Here is a 21,745-nt window from a genome sequence, read left to right as displayed (position 1 = left end):
ATAATTTTCAACAAAAAGTTAAATAAGTCATTTTCAAGCGGATCTGAAATTTCTATGTTTTTGAATGAACATAAGGATAGGAAGTGAGAAAAGGGTGGAGTCATTTTTCGATTAATGGTGTTTAAGGTTTGCATTTGATTAAAGGAGTTGATTTTTATGAAGAAATTGTAATATGAAGGTCGAAAATGATGGTTTACTATCCTAAGAGCATCTCCAACTGTGTAGCTAAAAGCATAAAAATCTCTATAATAGAGAATGAGACCATAAAAATAGTATCCAATGGATTCTCTATACCTAGAATTTTTTTTGACTCATGAACAGTAGCTCATCAAGTCTGATGGGCTACTGTACATTAGCAATTGAATTTCTTGGATTAAAAAATTATACCAGCTACTTATTATATCAATTCTTTCTCTCTCCTCTAGATTTCTTTTTTTCTCTCATTCTCTCCGTTTCTCACATTATCCAAACACAAAATACAAAAAAAAATCAAATTCTTAAAATAAAGTTGAATTAGAACAAGCAAATATGAAAAAGAAAAAAAAAAAAAAAAGAACAAGTCGATCTGACCTAGCCTGGTGATGGGGGGAGGTGGACAAGTGACAATGGGGCGGCAGGCATGGTAGTGCTACATGGTGAACCCCGATCTCCACTGATGGGGCGGCGGATGAGCAGCAGTCTCTCTCTCTCTCTCTCTCTCTTTGTGATGTGAAGTAAATGTGGTTGTTGGAATGTTCTTGAGGTGAAAAAAATAAAAATAAAAGAAGGGAGGATAGAGATAGTAGTGGACATTGGAGACTTGTGTGGAGGAGAAAGACAAGAAAAAGAAAAAAGAAAAAAAGAAATGAAATGTGTATGGATGAAAATGAAATGAAAGAAAGAAAGAAAGAAAAAAAAAAAAACTAATTGAAAAATACTACCATAATATTTTCACAATAAATTTTAAGTAACAAATTGTTATTAATTAATATTGGCGAGTAAAAAAATAATTTCAGTGGTGGGTTTAAATTAAAACTACTAACAACTTTTCACATAAATTTTGTTGTGAAAGTATTGCGTAAAATGTTGTGAACATAACACTTCTCATTGAAAAATATAGTTGTTAAAAAAAGAATAAATGATGATTAAGAAAAGAGTAAACAATGAATGAAGAAATAATATTTAAATAAGATAAAGAGTGGGATAGAAAATCTGTTGGAAAGTGTATTTAAAAAAGTGGGTAGGTATAAGCTAAATGTCACTATTCATTCTCCAAACAGTACAAAATTTTGGAAAATCTGCTGGAGATGCTCTAAGGGTCGTGGCTTTGTAGAGTTTAGCGGTACTCTTAACAATCTTAATATTCAAAATCTTTAGCTCTTTCTAGGTGACTTTCTGCATGCATTTGTGCGTTGATTCTTCTCTTTATAGATGGAGGATTTCAAAAACTTAGAAACAAATTGGGACTTCTAAATTTCAAAGTTATTTAACTCATATTTATCTCCCAAGATGATTTGATAAGTTTACCCATTATAAAATCAAGCAAACATTCAAAATTACGCATTAAAAATTCAAAGTGTTGATCAACTTGTTCTATATGCCATTCGAATACTGATTTTTAGTGAAAGTACCTGAATTCTAGGCTTGTTTTTGAACTTTATCCAATTTATTTGGACTTATTTTTCTTTTTAAGGCTTAAACCAATGAGATTTGGACATATAATTAACCGAAATAAATTCTTTTGAAAATTAATCATAATTAATCTTGCATAATTACTAAATCACATGTATATAACCTTAATCCCAAGAATGTCTTTCGTTCGTTGAAACTTGACATGACTTGATCATTCAATCCAGCAATTCAATTTTTGCATTTGAAATGTCATTTTGATCATTAGGATTTCTGATAACATTTAGAAACAAGTTCTTACTTATCTAAAAATTCAAATGACAAATTTCATTTTATGGATAAAATTACCCTTTAAAAATGATTATCAGTTGCAAAATGAGGTGTCTATATCTACGGACTTCGGCCAGGTCTTGGTGTTAAACAAATCACATTGATTCGAAGGGAGTTTTCTCTACCATGGGCTTTAATGGTCCCTTGGGCTAGAAAGTCATCTTGATTTGGGCATGCTGGACCCATCCCACTCCGAAGAGTGAAAATAACGAAAGCAACAACAGTTGAATCAATCGCAGTTGAGGGCTCGGCCATGAAGCAGATAAGAGAGAACATGTCATATGGTAGCTTTCAACATCAAAATCCTACTCTTTTTTCTGTTCAATCCATAGGCAAAAAGAAGGTGAAAGCCCCACCATTTTCTCATACGCTTGCTCCTTCACCCTTTTATTTCTACCTTTTTTCCATCTTTTCCTAGTGTTTGTTCCTTTCACTATAAGATGCAGTGAATTAGTTGTAAACATCAAAGCAGCATTTGTACTCTTAAGGTGACATACCATGTGTACTTGAACTATAATGCATGGCCAAGAATTTGGTTAGGGAAAGAAACAATGTCAATCTCATCCAAACCTTGAATCAGTTGAATGCCATTAGTAACACATGCTCTAATACCTTCCTATTAGCCTTAAATTCTGGTCCTGCACATTCTTTGTGGTCTCAATTTAACTTTGAAAAGATTTCTGTTCCATCAATACTTTTTTGAGGCCCCCCATTTATATTCCTGCAATCTCTGCCCTCAAAATCATTATAGTTTTCTTCAAAACGCGTCACTGTAGATAAGACCACGAGCTGCACCAAGGCCTAACCTTTTTTTATTGTGCACATCAATTAGGCCAATCACAAAAGAACCAACAAAAAACCACTTGGTACTGACAGACAATAGAAGGTGTAGTTCTTCCTGTTTTATTGATGATCCACATTGTGAAAGTTCAAAAAAGTGTGCAGAGGTACATTCCAACTGTAAAGATTGGGCTGGCATTTTGGTTGCAGATGGACAATAATGGAGAGGATGGTCGAATAAAGTGGTCACATAAATCTACAACAAGGACACCCCTAAAATTGGGAGAGGGGACAGAGAACCTCCCACAAGTGAAGGGCGCCCCTAGCCTTTTTGGGCTACCTTTTATAAGGCTAAAAGCAATATTTGAATAATCAATTAACCGTGCAAAACTAAAGTAACAGTTTATAATACCCGAGGAAAAAGAATATCTAGCCGAACGAATAGCTTGTAAATTTTCCAAAGAGTGTGTCTATCTTTGGATGGAGTCATATCATTAAGGCTTATATTCATAGATCACCGAAGAACTTAACCCTATGTAAAAGCCTTAGATTTATGGGTCATTTGGACCAGGGAAACCACTAAATATGGACATAGAATACTCCACATATACGCTTAATCTAGCCCAACTAAAAGCCTAGACATTAGAGCCCAAGTTACAGATTTCTCCTCTATGTTTTGCCTTTTTATTTTTATTTTTATTTTTAAATTTATTATTATTATTATTATTATTATTTTAATTTAATCAAGAAAGTACTAAAGGTGGTCATTTTCTAGATTTTGGAGGTATTTTGGTCATTTTTTTGGGTTTTGGGAGTATTTTGATAATTTTCAGGTTTTTGGGGCATTTTGGTCATTTTTTAAGATTTTAGAGTACTTTGGTCATTTTCACTTTAGTGGCATTTTGGTAATTTTGATAATTGGGTAATTGGGTGGTTTGGGGTTTACCCATAATAATTGGGTTGGGTTGGATTTGGGTTATAAGGAATTAGTTAAATGGGTTTTAAATGGGTAAATGAATTTTATATACCCAACCCAATTATGCCCACTCCAAACCCACCCAAACCTGCCCATTTGCCACCCCTAATGCTAATCCGAACCCATTGTTATTGAGCTTAGCTCAGGTCCAACTTTAATAACTTTTTTTTTTCCTGAATTAAGGTTTAATAACATGAAGTTGCAAAGCTTTTGAAGTAATTGTAGTAATTTGCTTGTGTCTAATAGTACCATGCTACTTATGTTTGACAAACTGTAGAAAAAAGTCAATGATCACTTTTTTTTTTTTGCTGAGTAATGATCACATTTGAAAATGGTATACATTGGTTTAAGCATGCGACTAAAATAGAAATATCAGAGGCATGAAATAGTCCGTTCATGTCTAAATTTTAGCTACAATACAATAAGTTTAATGTACAGTGAACTACACCCAAAGGATAAACAAACTGCAACACAGGCTTTGCTGCAGTACTGTTTGGGGGGGCTAAACCAAAAGATGTTTGCCTCGTGTCACTTGCGTATGGATGAAGATTAGATGGTGAGTTGAATATGTAATGTTTCATGACTTGATTAGTGATATAGCTATTGATACCAGAATAAATGAATAATATATATATATATATATAAGTTTGTCGAATCATAAAGGCTGCTATAGGAACGAGTAATTCAGAAAATGAAGACAAATCACCAACAACTAGCAAGAAAGACCGCAAATATTTTGGGCCACATTTACATGCCACAAGCTCTTTACCTTCTAAGAGTTTATGGTGGATTGAAATATTTAAAGTTACCTTAGTTTTTAAGGTACAGCCCACCCTAGAAGTTTATCATTCATTGTTAAATAAATGTGTTAGATTTCGTCATAATTATTAACATTTGAACAAACATCGACAAGAATCATTTTGATATTTACTAAAGTTTAACAAACAAACACCTCTTGGAACACCTGGAGGAACCTTAGTTGTACTCCTGGCTAACTTACAAATTGAAGATTGCCTTGAAATTACTGAGATTTCGATGCTTCTTGAATGTGTTATACCTGAAATAATGCAAGGAATTCAAATCAGAAGAATGTATTGCATTAGGCAGAGCTGCAACTTTCCCAAACTAGAAAAACTGAAACTCACAAGCCTATCACAGCCAAAGATGGCCTAAAGAGATTTGTGCCCCAAAGATACTCTTAAATGCTTGATTATGGAGGTCAAACTTTGAAAATACAGTTTCTCATTCTGCACCTGCAAAACCTTTAAGTAATTTAAAATCAGATTTTGTGTAATGTTGAAGAAAATAGCAGCAAAAAAAGGGATATTTGGAGAAAAGATGGTTTCATTAATAAGCATCACACTGCAGACATAATCAAAGTTCTAAGATTTCTGCAGCTGGAGTGTCTTTTTTCTCCATCTTTTACCAAGTCAAGAAATCATTTATGAAAGCATGATTGCTTGCTTTTCAAATTATTATAGTTAATTCTTTGGACCTGAGGAGTTTTTTAAGATTCTTCAGACCTGAAGAGTCATATATACCCAAAAAAAAAAAAAAAGAAAAGTATTACCCTACTGTAAGTGGACTACCACTACCTCCCTTCTCAAACACATCACTGGAAGACTACAGTGGTTCTGTTCCTGGTAGATGTTTCTAAATTTTTAAGATAATATTTTGTGTATCATTTAAGCAAAAACTGTGTGAATTCTATTTTAGCAATAGTAACAACAACAAAGTCTTAGTCCCAAAACTTGTGAGTTGGTTATGGATCCACAACAGACTAATTGGGGACCACGTGTATTCTTCTCTATCTTAACCATTCTATTCTATCTAACATCATACTCCCTATCACCTACTTAATTAACATATCATTACTACTATCAATATTATTTTAGAGCTTCCTCTACCTCTTTTAGTTCTCTCAACTTGGATCAAATAGCTCTCCCTCACTAGTGCATTAATCGCTCTTCTTTGCACATGATCAAACTATCTCAAGAACTCTCCCTCATCTTTTCATCAATATGACGTCACCTCTATACTTTAAATGAAATCTTCATTTTGTATCTTATATTTCCTTATATTTCCATTTATCCACCTTAACATTCTAATTTCAATTACACTTATTTTATGAACATGTTTCATAATAGTCCAGCATTCAGTACCATATGTTACTACTAGTCTTATAGTAATCTTGTAAAGCTTTTTCTACAATCACACTTTACTCTTGATGCGCTTCTCCCCTTCATCTATCATACTCTTATCTAATGATTTACACCCTCTTTGATCTCTCAATCCTTATGAAGTAGTGATTCAGGATATCGAAATACTCACTTTTTCATATCTCTTGAAAATCAAGTTTTACAACCCCAATTTTATTTCACCTTTTACTAAACATACACTCCATATTCTATGTTTTAGACCTATGTAACATAAAGCCTTTACATTCTATAGCATCTACTAAAACTATATCCTCTAAAAGAAGCATATGGACTTCATTTCGATTGGTATAATAAGTTCATCAATATTTTTTGCAATAAGATGTGTTTAGTTGATCCTTAATTACATCTCCTTCATACATATCCTTAATCGCCTTCATATACTTTAAAGGAACCCCTTTTCTCCAAAATCAACCACATAACTTTCTCCAAAATCAACCACATAACCTCTCCATATATCTATTATATGTTTTCTCTAAGTCAACAAAAACCATATTGAAAAGGTAATGATCACGATGACCATATCATATCTAACCTTTATATTACAATTTATGCTTCTAATAATTATTTTTTATGCTGACACTATTTATGCAAGGCAAGGGAAGCGAAAGGCACTGCTCCTTTGTCATATTATTTTATGGCAAGTTCCTCCTAATTCCCCTTTTTAACTATACAAACTTTGGGGAAGAAGTTCCAGCCATAGATACACCCTAGGGACATCGAGGCAAGCACAATCACTTTCACAATTGGCATGGTCACAATTGACCTTGACCTATCAAAACAAAAATTGTTGTGATTGACCTTAATTCAGATGAGGAAATGTGCAAAGACATCATCCACAAAAGGAGTGGATGTAATTTTGTACTTAGTTTGACATATAATTTGCATATTATATTTGTTTTATGAAATATAATTTAGTTCTTCTAAAAATATTCCTCAGTACATAGAAGACTATTATCAAGTGATGAACAACATAATAAGTTATCATCCTTCAGTCAAAGGGCAAAAACTTTAAAATAAAAATACACAAACTCATGGACAGTTTAACAAGAAGAATAACTGCATACATGATACATCTGTTTTTACAATATTTCGAGGACTATGTGCAGGACTGCAGGGAAACTTTTCATTTAAAAACTGCAAATACATGTAGGGGACAACAAACAATGACACAAACCAGAATAACTATCAATAAATTTTAGTATAACAGGTCAAAACATCCACTAAACAGTTACAACCAAAAAAAAAAAAAAAAAATTCAAATATTAAAATTCAAACTGGGGAGCTAACATATAAATTTAGTTCTCTGAACCTCTTTAGAGAAGAAACTGACAAAACATAAGAATAACTTGTTATATGTAAAAAGACCACATCAGTGACCTCAAGAGGACAACCACAAAATATGATTCTACTTAATTAAATCAAGGGAAAAATGCAAAAAAAAAAAAAACTCATGTGGTTTGGGTCTGTTTCAGATACACCCATGTACTATCAACTTAATGTTATTAACTCATGTGGTTTGAGGAATGATGATAATTGCTCCGTCTGTTACACTTGCATCAACTGTGATGGATAGATTTTTGAATAAATTAAAACATAATTTATTTTAAATTTTAATATAATTCATCTTAAAATTATTTGTCTGCAAATTAAAAAAAGGTAAACACATGTTTAATTAATGAGAAGAAATAATAAAATTTTGAATCCTGCTACGATTGAACCTTGCCAAAAACATTGATTACAAAAAACAAAAGTTTACCAATCAGAAAAATTTCACACCATCTTACTACAATTAAAACTTTTATTAATTTTTTTTAAAATAATTTTTTTTATAATAAAGCAGTTGCGTGCATCACTTCCCATCCATCACAATAGATAGAAGTACAACAGAGGGAGCAATTTCATCATTTCTCAAACTTCATAGGTTACACTAAATTGATGGTTGTAAGTACAGTGGTGTCATTGAAATAGGGAAAGGCCAAACCACATGAGGTCTTTTTCACATTTTTCTCTTTAATAAATGATTATGGAAGAATGGGACTTACCCTGATAAAGCACTTAACAATGGTAGCACATAATGATGATGAAATAGTCAGATGGATATCCATCACTCTTGTAGCAAGAATAACACCCACTAAGTTCCCAAATGCTCTTGACACTGAGGTGAAATGTGTCCACGCTCAACAAAACGTATCATAAGCGTATCTGCCTCCTCACATTTACCTTCTAGCATCAGTCTTTTGCTCACCTTCTCGCATAACTTCAATTCAGGGATCAGATTCCGGTTGAACATGCGGCAGGCCACTTTATATGCTGACAAAGGAATCCCTTTGCTCAAATAACTCTCCATAAGTATGTGACATGTTTTAGCGTCAATTCTTGAAGCTGTTCTCAACACCTTACCTAAGAGTTTATCCGCCTCCTCAAGATTTCCAAAACTACAAAGCTTTTCAATAACTTGATTATACACTGTTCTGCATGAATGTCTTGAGAGCATTTTCTCCAATAGTTTCAGCAAATCTTCCACCCTACCCATCTGACAATACCGGTGGATAACTGTCCTGTATGTAACAGGAGTAGGATCCAAACCCTTCTTCAGCATCTTCATTGTAAATTCAGTTGCTTCTTCTATTCTACCTTTCTTCCCCAATGCATCTATCACCGTAGTATACGTGACTACATCAGGGTGCTTGTTGTTAAGATACATGTCATCAAGCAATGATAGAGCAGCTTCCAAATCATCCTTCAGACAGTATCCATGAATTAAAGTGGTGAAGTTTACCACATTAACAGCACATCCCTTATTCAGACACTCCTGCATGAACTTTTTAGCCTCGTCCATTTTTCCCTCTCTGCAAAGAGACTGAATCAGTAAGTTAATTTCAACTGGGGTTGGAAAAAAGCTTTTTCTAATCATCTCCCTTACAATATCACAGGCCTCGGACAATTTCCCTTCCCTACGTAGACCATGCATCACAACACCATAAGTGATGGCATTTGGGGTCCACCATTCTTCCTCACTCACGTTCATCATCTCTCTAGCTTCTGACGACTTTCCACTCTGACAAAGCCCATGTAACAAGGCCGTATATGATACAGTGTTTGGTTTACAGCCATTTTTGTACATTTGCTTAAGCATCTCTTTAGCTTTGTCCACCTTTCCTACCAGGCAAAACCCATTAAGAACAGCAGTGTAAGTCACAACATCAGGAAAGCAACCCTTTCTGAACATTTCATTTACTAATTCTTTAGCAATGTCAATCCTTCCAGCCTTGCAAAATGAATGAACTATTGCACTATACCCAACCTTATCAACACGAAAACCCCTCTCCTCTGCTTCCCTCAAAAACTCCAAAGCCTCATCTCCATGACCATGCTTGGAGAGCATGTGGATAAGAGTATTGTAGGTAACCTGGTCTGGTATCAATTTACTATCCTTCACCATCTTATCCATCAATTCTCTCACTTCTTTAACCCTTTTCTCTTTACAGAGAAAACTCATCACTGTATAGTAGCTAACCTTATCTGGGTAGCATCCCTTCAGAGGCATTTCAGCGATTAGCTCAATAGCATCGTCTATACGATGCAAGTCACAATACCCCTTGATCAAGCTATTATAAGTGACAACATTAGGTGTGATTTCAACAAGTTGCATTCGGGCCAAGAATCTCAATGCCTTTTCCAGTTTATTCCCCTTCACCAAAACATTGATTGCAGTGTTACATACTGACAAATCAGGATCAACTCCTGCTCTTTGCATCAAAGTCAAAACTTGCATTGCATTCCTCAACTTGCCTGCCCGACCATACGACACCATCACATAACCAAATGCTTCAGGCCGGCACACAACACCCCTGCGGGCCATGAGCCGAAGAACCCGCCTAGCACCCTGACACAATTTAGTCTTACTAAGGACCTCCAGCATTGTATAGTAAACAATCGGGTCATGTCTGTACCGCCACTGCCGATCAGCCCAATAGAATAATTTCAAAGCAACCCGTTCATCCCCCTGAGAGCGCAGAACAGCACAAACTTGGCGAGGTTTAAGGCTTCTTAGTAAGTGCCTTAATTCCCCTTCAAGCTTTGGATTCCAAGCCGACCTAAGTTCAATCAACCTACAAATCTCTCTCACCAAAGGGTGTCTTAATTCATCCTCATCCAACTCAACTCTTCCAATACCTTCCCTTTGTTCACCATTTCTATTAAACGAATTCAAAACCATAAAATCATCATCATCACCATCACCATCACCATCCTCTCCTACTTCTTTGTCGTCGTCATCATCCTCAAACTCTTTAGCCTCATCAAATTTATCAAAGCTAGAGTCTTGCTGGTCCCCATTATCCCAGGAACCCATTTGCCTAAATCTGCCATACCCATCACCAGTCTCATCAATTTCACCTTTCCCAGCAGGTTGACCTCTACTACTAGCAAAAGATGTTCTTGATAAAAATGAAGAATAATGTGCAACAAGTCCAATACAAGCTAATGGGTTTTCAAGGAAATAATAGCTAACCTCTTGCCCATTAAACTGACCACTATTGCCACAAACGCGTGTATGAAAATGTAAGAAAGCAATAAACTTATGAGGTTTTCGAATTCTAAAGTAGGAATTGAAGTTATATAACATGGCAGTATAGTTTGGAATCTGAAAGTAACAAATGTAAAGAAGAAAGAAAGGGAGCAAAGTGGGGTTTGCCTGGGAGCTTCCTTCTTATCAATGCTTGCTGCTGCTTCTCAAACCGAACAAAGACAGACAGAACAGAGCTTAAAACGTCACAGTTTCTAGCAATGAGGCTAGACCGACGACAGCGTTTGTTTTGGGTAGAAGAAGAAGCCGCAGCGTCAGCGGCAGCGGCGGCTGAGAGGGAGGTTTGGGAGAAGAGAGAGGTGAGAGGTGAGAGGTGAGAGGATCGGTCTGGTCTGGTCTGGTCTGGTCTGGGATAAGAAAGAAGTGAGAGCTACCTCTAGAGACAGTGAAATACTAATAATTTTTTCACCAAAAAAGAAAAAAAAAGAAAAAGAAATACTAATAATTTTTAAAAATATATTTAAATAAAATAGATAATATAATAGGTAATTTGATGTAAAGGTTTTTAAAAAGTGATTTGTGTAAAATAGAAAAGAGTGAGCTTTTATACTAAAATAGATAGCAAATTTTACAAAGACTAATGGTTGATGCAAACGCTCTTAAGATCGGTTTGGAGAATAAAAAAGTGTGGGATAGAAAATGCCAAATAGAAGGGAAGGAAAAGTTAGGAGATATAAGAAATTTTAGATTTGTCTCATATTTTTTGGTTGGAGGTGAAAAAATATATGAGGAGTGGAAAACTATCTTTTTTTTGTTGAGAAGAAAAATTTGAGGATAGAAAATGTAATTTGTATAAATTTACTCTCATATCCTTAGTACATATTAAAAAAAAATCTTTTTAATTATTAAAAAACTATTCCTTATTATCAATTAAAATTTATAGAATAATATCTTATAAAAATTAACACTTTATTCATATATATAAATATATATATGTATACACACATTATCCTCTTCGCATACGTGTTGCGCATACTTAGAGGGGTTTTTTTTTTTTTTCTTAGTGCAAAATTTTTTATTCATTATAATTTGATGTTCGCGTGTATGAAAATGTAAGAAAGCAATAAACTTATGAGGTTTTCGAATTCTAAAGTAGGAATTGAAGTTATATAACATGGCAGTATAGTTTGGAATCTGAAAGTAACAAATGTAAAGAAGAAAGAAAGGGAGCAAAGTGGGGTTTGCCTGGGAGCTTCCTTCTTATCAATGCTTGCTGCTGCTTCTCAAACCGAACAAAGACAGACAGAACAGAGCTTAAAACGTCACAGTTTCTAGCAATGAGGCTAGACCGACGACAGCGTTTGTTTTGGGTAGAAGAAGAAGCCGCAGCGTCAGCGGCAGCGGCGGCTGAGAGGGAGGTTTGGGAGAAGAGAGAGGTGAGAGGTGAGAGGTGAGAGGATCGGTCTGGTCTGGTCTGGTCTGGTCTGGGATAAGAAAGAAGTGAGAGCTACCTCTAGAGACAGTGAAATACTAATAATTTTTTCACCAAAAAAGAAAAAAAAAGAAAAAGAAATACTAATAATTTTTAAAAATATATTTAAATAAAATAGATAATATAATAGGTAATTTGATGTAAAGGTTTTTAAAAAGTGATTTGTGTAAAATAGAAAAGAGTGAGCTTTTATACTAAAATAGATAGCAAATTTTACAAAGACTAATGGTTGATGCAAACGCTCTTAAGATCGGTTTGGAGAATAAAAAAGTGTGGGATAGAAAATGCCAAATAGAAGGGAAGGAAAAGTTAGGAGATATAAGAAATTTTAGATTTGTCTCATATTTTTTGGTTGGAGGTGAAAAAATATATGAGGAGTGGAAAACTATCTTTTTTTTGTTGAGAAGAAAAATTTGAGGATAGAAAATGTAATTTGTATAAATTTACTCTCATATCCTTAGTACATATTAAAAAAAAATCTTTTTAATTATTAAAAAACTATTCCTTATTATCAATTAAAATTTATAGAATAATATCTTATAAAAATTAACACTTTATTCATATATATAAATATATATGTATACACACATTATCCTCTTCGCATACGTGTTGCGCATACTTAGAGGGGTTTTTTTTTTTTTTCTTAGTGCAAAATTTTTTATTCATTATAATTTGATGTTGATGATTTTTTAATCTCCAAAATTCTTAGGGGTGTAATGAGATGGAACACAAAATATAAATACATTTGAAAATATATAAATCTCATCACACCTCTAAGTATATTTGTAATTGAAAAATGCATTAATCTCGATTTATGAAGAATGAAAAGTTTTGTACTTTTTGAAAAAAAAAATTTTTAAAAAGTTCTAAGTACACACAATGTGCCTGCGAAGAGGCTAATTATTTATTTGAGTTAGTATTCTATTGGCAATATATTACAAACTTATCCTCAAATTTAAATTATATAGCTGCCAAAGATCATTCAAATTCAATCTTTATCTTCAAATTATATTTTAGGTGAAAATACCATTTTGGTCATTACATTTTGGGGTCATGATCAATTTGGTCTTCACATTTTGGTAGCGGTTTATTTGGTCATGTTATTTTTAATTTGCAATCAATTTGATCCCTACCATTAACTCACTAACGGAAAATGCTTACATGACAAACAGATTGCATTGTTGGCACATCTAATATTAATATATTAACTAAAATGCGTGTTTGAATTTTAGAGACCAATCAGTGCTTACATGGCAAAAAAATCTCCATCAGCTTTTTTTTTTTTTTTTTCATTTATTTTATAATTTCTTCACCAAATTTTTTCCTTTCTTTGTTTTTTTCTTTTATTTTTCTTACAATTTCATTAACCAAATATAATTTCATTTTACTTTTACACAATATTCTTCATTATTCTTCCCCCGAACCCAGAATTTGTAGTTACTAACCAAACAAACTTTTTGCCTCGTCATTTACTTTACCAAATATTTTTTGTCTCAACACCATTCATTGTTCTTCTTTCCCAAACCTAGTTGGGAGTTTTAGTAAAAAAATTCATTAAATTTAATTTCATTCCCTCTCATCTCTTCCAATTTTAGGAGTAATGAAAATCTGAGGTTTTAAGGGAATAGAGAGGAATGAGTGTTCCCTCTTACCCATTATATTCCCTCTCACTTAAACTCCCAAACGAGGGAATGAAATTCTCTTCATTAAAACTCCCAAACAAGAGAAGGAAAGAATATTTTAAAATTATTCTTTTTATTCTATTCCATTACCTCCTCCCAAACGAGAGCTAGGGAAGAGATTGATGAGACTCAGAGAAGCGGAGGGCTCTCTTCAAGTTTTATTTTATTTTATTATATTATTTCTTTTTATGGGATTATTTTATTTTATTTTATTTATTATTATTAAAGAAATTGTAAGAGATAAAAAATAAAAAATAAATTGTTATATATATATTTTTTAAAGCTGACATGGAATTTTTTGATAAATAAGTGTTGATGTGGCTACTAAAATTCAAACACATTAGCATTTTATTTAATATTTTAATATAGACGTGCCAATAATGCAATCTGTTTATCATGTAGGCATTTTCTAATAGTGAGTTAAAGGTAGGGACCAAATTGATTGCAAATTGAAAATAACAAAGACCAAATTGACTGCTACTAAAATGTAGAGATCAAATTAACCGTGACCCCAAAATGTAAGAACAAAAATGATATTTTCACCTAAATTTTAATACGATTACTTGTAAATTCTACAATGACATAATGAAAATGTTAATATTATAATGAGATTTGACTTTTCGAACAGGATTTATTTTTTGGACATCCCAAATTGGAATACAGGTAAAATAATTTGGGATGAAAGAATTAATATATTATAACAAGTTTGCAAAACATTCCCATAAAACGAAAACATTTTGACTCATAAAAAGAGACTCGCTACTTTTCCTTCGTTAAAGAACATCCCCATCTATAGAATAATATGATTGGAGGTCTTTACCATTTTTAAGTTTGAGAAGGGTGGCTAACTTATCTTGGCTGCAGTTCTACAGGGCCGTCTTGACATAGTTTAAAACTTTAAGGTTATATATATATATATATATGACTCCTAGATTTCTAAGTTATTTAACTCATATTTATCCCTGAAGATGATTTGATAAGTTTACTTAGAAGGAAAAATCGAGCAAACATTCAAAATTATGCATTAGAAGTTCAAAGTGCATTTTTTTTTTTTTTTTTTGAGAAACAAACTAATTGCTAAGCACACACACAAATTTAAAGTGTTGATCAATTGGTTTTATATGCCAAGAGGTATACTAATTTTCAGTCAAAGTACCTGAATTCTTGGCTTGTTTTTCAACTTCGTCCAATTTATTTGGATTTATTTTTGTTCTAGGCTTAAACCCATGAGATTTGAACATATAATTAATTAAAATTAATTCTTTTGAAAATCAATCATAATTAATCATCCATAATCACATGTAACTTAATCCCAAAATGTCTCTCATCACTTGAAACTTGACATGACTTGATCGTTTAATCTCTATTAGTTCGATTTTTGCATGCAAAATGTTGTTTTGATCATTAGGATTTTGGATAGTGTTAGATAATGGTTTAAATGAATTTTTTTTTTTTTTTTCATTTTCCTAATTAAATCACCCTTAAAAAAATTGATCCCCAGTTGGAAAATAAAGAGTCTACCTGTGTGGGCTTTATGCCATGATCTCATTGTCAAACCAATCACGCTGATTCTACAACATTGGTTTCATCGTAGTGTCTACCATTAAGACTACGGTTTTCCTCCCCCATTTAAAATTTGACAACAGGCTTAACAGAGCTTCTATTATCAAAATAAATTTGATATCATCATCCAGCTCGAGTGACTTGGTTGTTTGGCTATTAAAGCGGTCATGAATCCTAAATAGAAAAATAAATAAATAAATAAAAGATACAGTCTAAATTTGTATTCACAAACAAATGATCATTTGTATATGACATCCAAAGGCTCTAAGTTTGTTGGGATTAATTAATGAAACAAAAGAGTGAATGATGAATATAATAGATGAAGATTTCATACGCTATGAAATGGACATTAAAACTTCTATTTCAAATGCAATTTGATTAAATTATTACATATAAACATATGTATATTTACTATAAAAATTAGAATTCCGCTTTTTTGACATGACATTGTCAAAGAAAGTACCAGTGAAACTTCAATAATTAGCATTAGCGTTTTGAACTTGCCACATGCACACAAAATAATAATAATAATAATAATAATAATATATGTACATAAATAACAAATACGTTATGTTTATTAAGTATGTCAACGAAGGCGAACCTTTCATACAAATCAAGTTACTTTAAACTTAAATAACCAAATGTAATAATTTTAAATTATACTACATAAATGGAAATTTATATGGATAAATTTAAATTAATAAAAGTACAGACCCACACTTTATTATTTGTAAATCTCTATTGAATTTAGAACATAATTTTTAACATAAATATATATTTTGACATATTTAAATGAATCATTATCTCATCTAAAAAAGAATTTTATGATGTTAGATACTTGCCAGAGTTGAAGACAAAATTTGTGAAGTCTATACTTTTTAGTTTTTATTGTTGTATACTTGTATATATGTATAGAGTTGACAAGGAGGTCATTCCATTGATGAAGATAGTCAACATGTTCATTTGTGCAACCGAGCCCAACAATAATACGTCATTTGTGTGAAGCAATATATCCATTTGTCCCATAAATTCATCCAAGAATCTAGCCACGATTGACTCAGTATGCTTGAAAGCGTTGTGAAATTTAAAACCTTGCCATTGCTATCATTATTGAAATTAATATTTTCAGAAATACAAACTCCGACCAATGTAAATACAAATGCTATATCACTAAGACTATCAAAAGCTGCTTTGTAGAAATCTTGAAAGACAACGTGCATATGCAGCTATGAAATAATTAAAATTCAATATAGATTTTTACAAGGGCAAATTACATTAAATCTAATAGTGATTTAGCCCGGTCCATTTGCACCTTGCCTACTCGTGATTTAAAACTTAATACTTTGTCCACTTGTGCTTAACTCTGTTTAGTCTCCATTACCTACCTTCATTAAAATCAAGGGTAAAAATGTATTTTCTCTTCCCTTTTATGTCTCTCTCCTCCAAAAAAAAAAAAAAAAAAAATCAAAAAGGGGATTTTGCTGATAAACAAGTTGAATCAAAACAAGATCAAATTGACAGGCCAACTCATTTACTTCATCATTTCTCTCTCTCAAACTCTCATCATCTCTCTCTCACTCACTCCCACCATATCTCTTTCTCAAACTCAAATTTATCCCTTTGTTTCACTGCACCGTTAGTCAATCTGGGTTTTTGATCTGAGTAAATTATCTGATTTCACTCTCTCTCATCTCCTTTCTCCGATAGTGGCGCTGACAAGGCCGATTAGCCACCACAACGAAAACCTAGATCAACCACCACTATCTTTGCTTCATGGATTTTTTTTTTTTTTTTTTTGGTTGCTTTTGGGTTGTGGGTTTGATAATGATCTAATTATGGTGGGGTTATGAGTTGTGGCTTGCGATGGTTATGGATTGTGGGCGAGGTGGTGGTGGTGCTGAGTTGTCGATTCTGGTAGTGGTTGTGGTGGTTGTGGGTAGACAAGAGAGAAAGAGAGGATGAGGGTGATCAGATTGCAACACTTCATGGCTTTCAAATTTTTATTTTTTCTTTTTTCTTTTTGGTTATGGGTTTGTCCTACAAATGTCATGTTGAGATTCATAAACGTAGCACCCCTTTGCATCCAAGAAAATGCAGCTAATTGGCCTACCATATCTGATGTGATCTTGATGTTCAACAAGGAACTGCGTTTCTACCTTCACCAAAACAACCAACATTTTCATTTGCCAAAGGTATGGATGATTTTAGTTCATCTAAGCTAATGCCACAAATTTGTCCTGTAAATGATGTTACAGTCTCAATTTTGGAAGCTCAGTGACAATTTTGAAATCGGTGATCATACCTCAATCGTTCATCTTCTTTTATCTAAGTATGTTTATATTTGCATCCCCTCTGAGGGTGGCAGGGAATGATCTGTAGATAACATCATCTGGGGCCTGTTGCAGGTTTAAAATGGTCTTGAAGGCCCCTATATGGTCGAGGGGATCTTTCCTCCCATCATAGAACTCTAATTGCGGTAGACAGAATTTTGGAGGTAGGGGGCACTCCAAGACACCGGGTGTAAAAGGTGAATATGTCCTTTTAAGCATGCCATCCAAGTTCGTTGTTGTCTTTCCCTTCATGGCATTCTTCACTTAGTCGAGCTCTTTTTGCAGATTCCGCATCAAATTGTTATTACCAGGTATAGACTGTCCAGTGTACTTTGTTATATCTTTTTCCCTTGCTATTCCTAGGGTTGCTGGCTTCCTCATCATGCCTGCTACGACTTCGCCGATGATGCAAAGTGTTGCTGCCCTCTGGACGGGCTCGTCATTTCAGCTCTTCATTTTGCCTCATTAACTTTTGCACATTTGTTGTTAAGGCTTGGATTTGTTGAGCCATCACCACGGGATCTGGAGACGCTGCCACTTCGTTGTCCATCTCGAGACAGGAACTTTATTGGTAGGAGCACGATGGTTCAAGTAAGGGTTAACTCGCTACGTCCCCACAGATGGCGCCAAACTGATGAAGCTGGAAATGTGCCTCATCATTATGTTCCTCGTTAGTGCAATGGACGATCTTCGGGACCTGTTGTTAAGACAAAAGGAAAGCAAAAGAATGTCTTCATCGGCATGAGGCCAGTTGAGAATACTCCGATGCTTAAGTTAGATTACATACTCCCAGAATAAACTTTCTCATAATTCTCTTTCTCTAGTAATTTTTACCTGTCCCCTACCTTAGTGCTGGGTTCACCTTTTATAGTTTTCTTCAAGTTGGTGCAATTATGTTCATCAAATGCTGGGTCGAGCCCACTATGACGTGGCAAATACAAAGCCTACTACAACGTGGCAAATACAAAGCCCGCTACGATGCGGCACCATTTATAAAGCCCCGTTATGATACAGCAATTTATTAAGTTCGTTGCTACATGACAATATTTTACAAAATCCTAAACCATTTTTACAAAACCCAAATAATAATTTGGCACTATTTTACAAAGTTATCCAAAATGCTATTTTGGCAAAGACAATTACTTTATGCTCAAAGCCCAAACATTAATATTTGTCACTATTATTAATTTTACACTATTTCATAAAACCCAAATGTTATTTTGGCAATTATTTCATAAAACTCAAATGTTATTTTGGCACATATTTACAAAATCAGATACTATTTTGCTTCCATACAATCAATTAATAAATTAGTCAGGGTTTTGGAATTTAGCAATCAGTCAGGATGCAAGAGTGGATTGATGTGTTGGGCTTTGGGCCTCAATCAAAAATTATATAATAAGGAAAAGAATGAAAATTATAAGTAAAGGTGCATTTGAAGCTCCTCGTGACTGTGGTCATAAAAAAAAAAAAAAATTCTATTGGCACATTAATATTATATTTTTTGGCATTTGTTTCCGCCACTATATGATCAAGATCTTTTATTTTCTTACTAAGTTTTGGTGATCCAAATTTTGATGCTCGTAATTACTATCTTGTTGAATCATGTTGCATTTTAAGGAGGTGCTCAAATTATCCATATTGGAACAACTTTTTGAATTAATCTTACTTGGGCCAAAGCTAATATTGATTTGATTAGGATTAATGGCCTAAACCTTTAAGAGTATATAATGCAGAATAGCAGCAACCAGATACATGTCATTTTCCATGACGGTGAAATCTCTATTCCATAGGTTGATATATGCATGGTAAATTTTTCCTTTAAGAGAAGCAAAAGCACTTTGTTTGGCAATGAAAATAACAAAGCAAAAGAGGATGATATCTAGATTACTTCGATCAATATTGCAAATTTAAAGCTACAAGTGACAAATTGGATTTGATTGAAAGCTGTTAGTTCGTTTAGAACCTAACAAAACCGGCTGCAAATTAATGCTGCTATTTCGCTACAAACTCGAATAAGATATAATTCAAATTTTTTTTTAAAAAAAAAATTTACTTTTCAATTAAGGGAAGGAGATTCAAATTAAGGTTCTCTTCTATGGAGAACCTAATAATAATAAGATAGAATAATTATACAATATTTTCGAATTATAATGACATTCAAAATCGCAACAAACTATTTAAACATTAGAATAAAAACTGCAATAATATATGATGCCATTTATAGGACACTCAGTACTACCAAAATGACCTATTCATCAAAAAACTCAAACATGATGACCTTAAATCTCAGAAAACCAGCAAAGAAAAAGTGTGAAACTACATGAAACTCAATATGGATAGGTAAAATAAATTCGTTTACAAGCAGCAAACAAGCTCTAAAGACATTGAACTCAACCAAATTACAAGGATTCAGCACCGGTATTTATCATCTCCGGTGATTCTGAATCATTGTAGCAAGATTCGGTGATATCTGAACCCGAAAGAGAAGTAAATCTGTTATATCTGTTCATCTCATGCTGAATTGGAGAATCACTACAGGTTAATTCATCAATGGGATAGTCATATTCACCTTCCTCCCTTGCAGCATCTGCGCTCTCTTGCAACTGCAGTGCATGTTCAAGTCCTACCTCCACTTCACCCATTGCTGGACGATCCTTTCCCTCAATTCGCACGCAAGAACTCGCAATGCCGACATAAATCTTGAAACACTCTGGAGCTATCTTCCCCATTAGATACGGATCAATTATCTCATTCATGGTCCCTTCTTGTTTACATTTGCTGGCCCAGCTAATCAGATGAAGCCGTTCCTCTTCCAAATTCGGATCTATTGCTTTTCTGCCACAGAGGAGCTCAAACAGTACTACACCATAAATAGCATACACAATAAGTAGCATACACAATACAATGGTTTTTCATAATTGGATACATACAGACACAGTGTATAGATGCACTTGTGGTCGCTTAAAAAAAAGTTAAAATAAAAGGCAACTTGACAGCTTGGGATTTATTAGATTTTGGTAAGAGCATCTAAATCAAAGCATCTAAAAAATATAGTTTTTAGCAACTCAAAAAAACCACTTTATTTATTTTAATAATTTACTTTATACTATATTCAATACCAAAAGTTTTATTTTAGCATACTACACATTAAAATGATATAAAAAACACAATATAATAATAACCACAATAAACATAAACCACCATAGTACACCTATAGCCACCATCATTGGCACCTATAACCTCTGTAAATCAGAACCCTTACCACCCAAAACCAAATCACAAACTCACCGAACCCACATCATAACCACCAATCCAACCCCACAACCACCATAAATCACAAACCCACACAGAGAGGAAGTGGGTTTGAACTTTACCGCAAAGAGGAAGTGCCTGGAGAAGAAGCTTACAAAGTCTAAAAGAGAAAAAGGGAGACGGAGAAAGAGGGAATACCAGAAATCACAAGCCCACGCAGAGAGAAGTCGCTAGAGAAGAAGATTATGAAGTCTAAAAGAGAAAGAGGGAGATGGAGAGAGAAAGATAAAGAGAAAGAGAGAAAATGTAGAGAATGAGTGAGAGACCTAGCAAGAGAGAGAGAGAGTGAGAAAGAAAGAGAAAAAAAAAATAGCAATTTGTAGTAGTTAGTTGCCACTACTAGCAACTTATTGTAACAAGTTGCTCTATTTTTTAGATTTAGCACCTTTGATCTTTGATGTAGAGCATGTTTTAGTTTTTTGAGCTATAAAATAGCACAATAGCAATTTTCACATCTTTGACGTGAATACTCTAAATATGTATATTGTTAGGTGAAGTCCATATGTGAGTTATGGATATTAGTGACACCCATTCACTGTTTGTTTTTATGGATTTCGCTTTGATTAATGCTAGCATCACATAAAATGGCACAATTTGTGCCACAACTCGTCCACATGGCGAGTTGTGAGTGGTAGTGATGTGTCCTTACATGAATCCATTATCACACCTCTATTACTCATAGGCCATAACTCATCACTCATCACATGATCAAATTATACCACAAATTGTGCCATTTTACTTAGGTTGTGTGTTGTTTCGGCTGTAAAAGGAATATGAACAATATTTTACACCATAGGTGGTGTTTGGATTGGCTGAAAAATTCAGTCAAATGTAAAATGATTTTTATTGACCGTAAAATATCAACTCCTGCAGTGTAAAATAGTTTACACTTCAACTTTACCATCAAACTACTTACACCAAT

General features: G+C 33.6%; 1 protein-coding gene and 1 non-coding gene across 3 annotated transcripts; both read right to left on the bottom strand.

The window, feature by feature from the left end:
- Positions 1 to 4,426: 4,426 nt before the first annotated feature.
- Positions 4,427 to 10,871, bottom strand: LOC112032942 (pentatricopeptide repeat-containing protein At5g41170, mitochondrial). 2 transcript variants are annotated; one of them, XM_024065708.2, is made up of 3 exons: positions 7,956 to 10,871; positions 4,840 to 4,956; positions 4,427 to 4,751 (listed from the first exon to the last, which is right to left on the bottom strand). In XM_024065708.2, the coding sequence occupies exon 1, from the start codon at positions 10,538 to 10,540 to the stop codon at positions 8,045 to 8,047; it is 2,496 nt and encodes an 831-aa protein (XP_023921476.2). In that variant the 5' UTR covers positions 10,541 to 10,871; the 3' UTR covers positions 4,427 to 4,751; positions 4,840 to 4,956; positions 7,956 to 8,044. The 2 variants fall into 2 exon arrangements, with proteins under 2 accessions (XP_023921476.2, XP_023921475.2); XM_024065707.2 differs by having other exon boundaries at positions 4,840 to 4,947.
- Positions 10,872 to 19,674: 8,803 nt separating this feature from the next.
- Positions 19,675 to 21,745, bottom strand: LOC112032949 (uncharacterized). Its single transcript, XR_010628668.1, has 2 exons — positions 20,962 to 21,745; positions 19,675 to 20,371 (listed from the first exon to the last, which is right to left on the bottom strand). It is a non-coding gene; the product is annotated as an uncharacterized LOC112032949 (transcript).

The sequence above is a fragment of the Quercus suber genome, unplaced genomic scaffold (assembly GCF_002906115.3).
Source record: "Quercus suber isolate HL8 unplaced genomic scaffold, Cork oak 2.0 scaffold_60, whole genome shotgun sequence".
In the NCBI taxonomy this organism is placed as follows: Eukaryota; Viridiplantae; Streptophyta; class Magnoliopsida; order Fagales; family Fagaceae; genus Quercus; species Quercus suber.
Note: the sequence above shows the minus strand (reverse complement) of the source record. Positions and strands in the feature narration are given on the sequence as shown.

Coding starts and splice junctions, on each gene's coding strand:
- LOC112032942 (XM_024065708.2), bottom strand. CDS start 10,540: ATGTTATATAACTTCAATTCCTACTTTAGAATTCGAAAACCTCATAAG.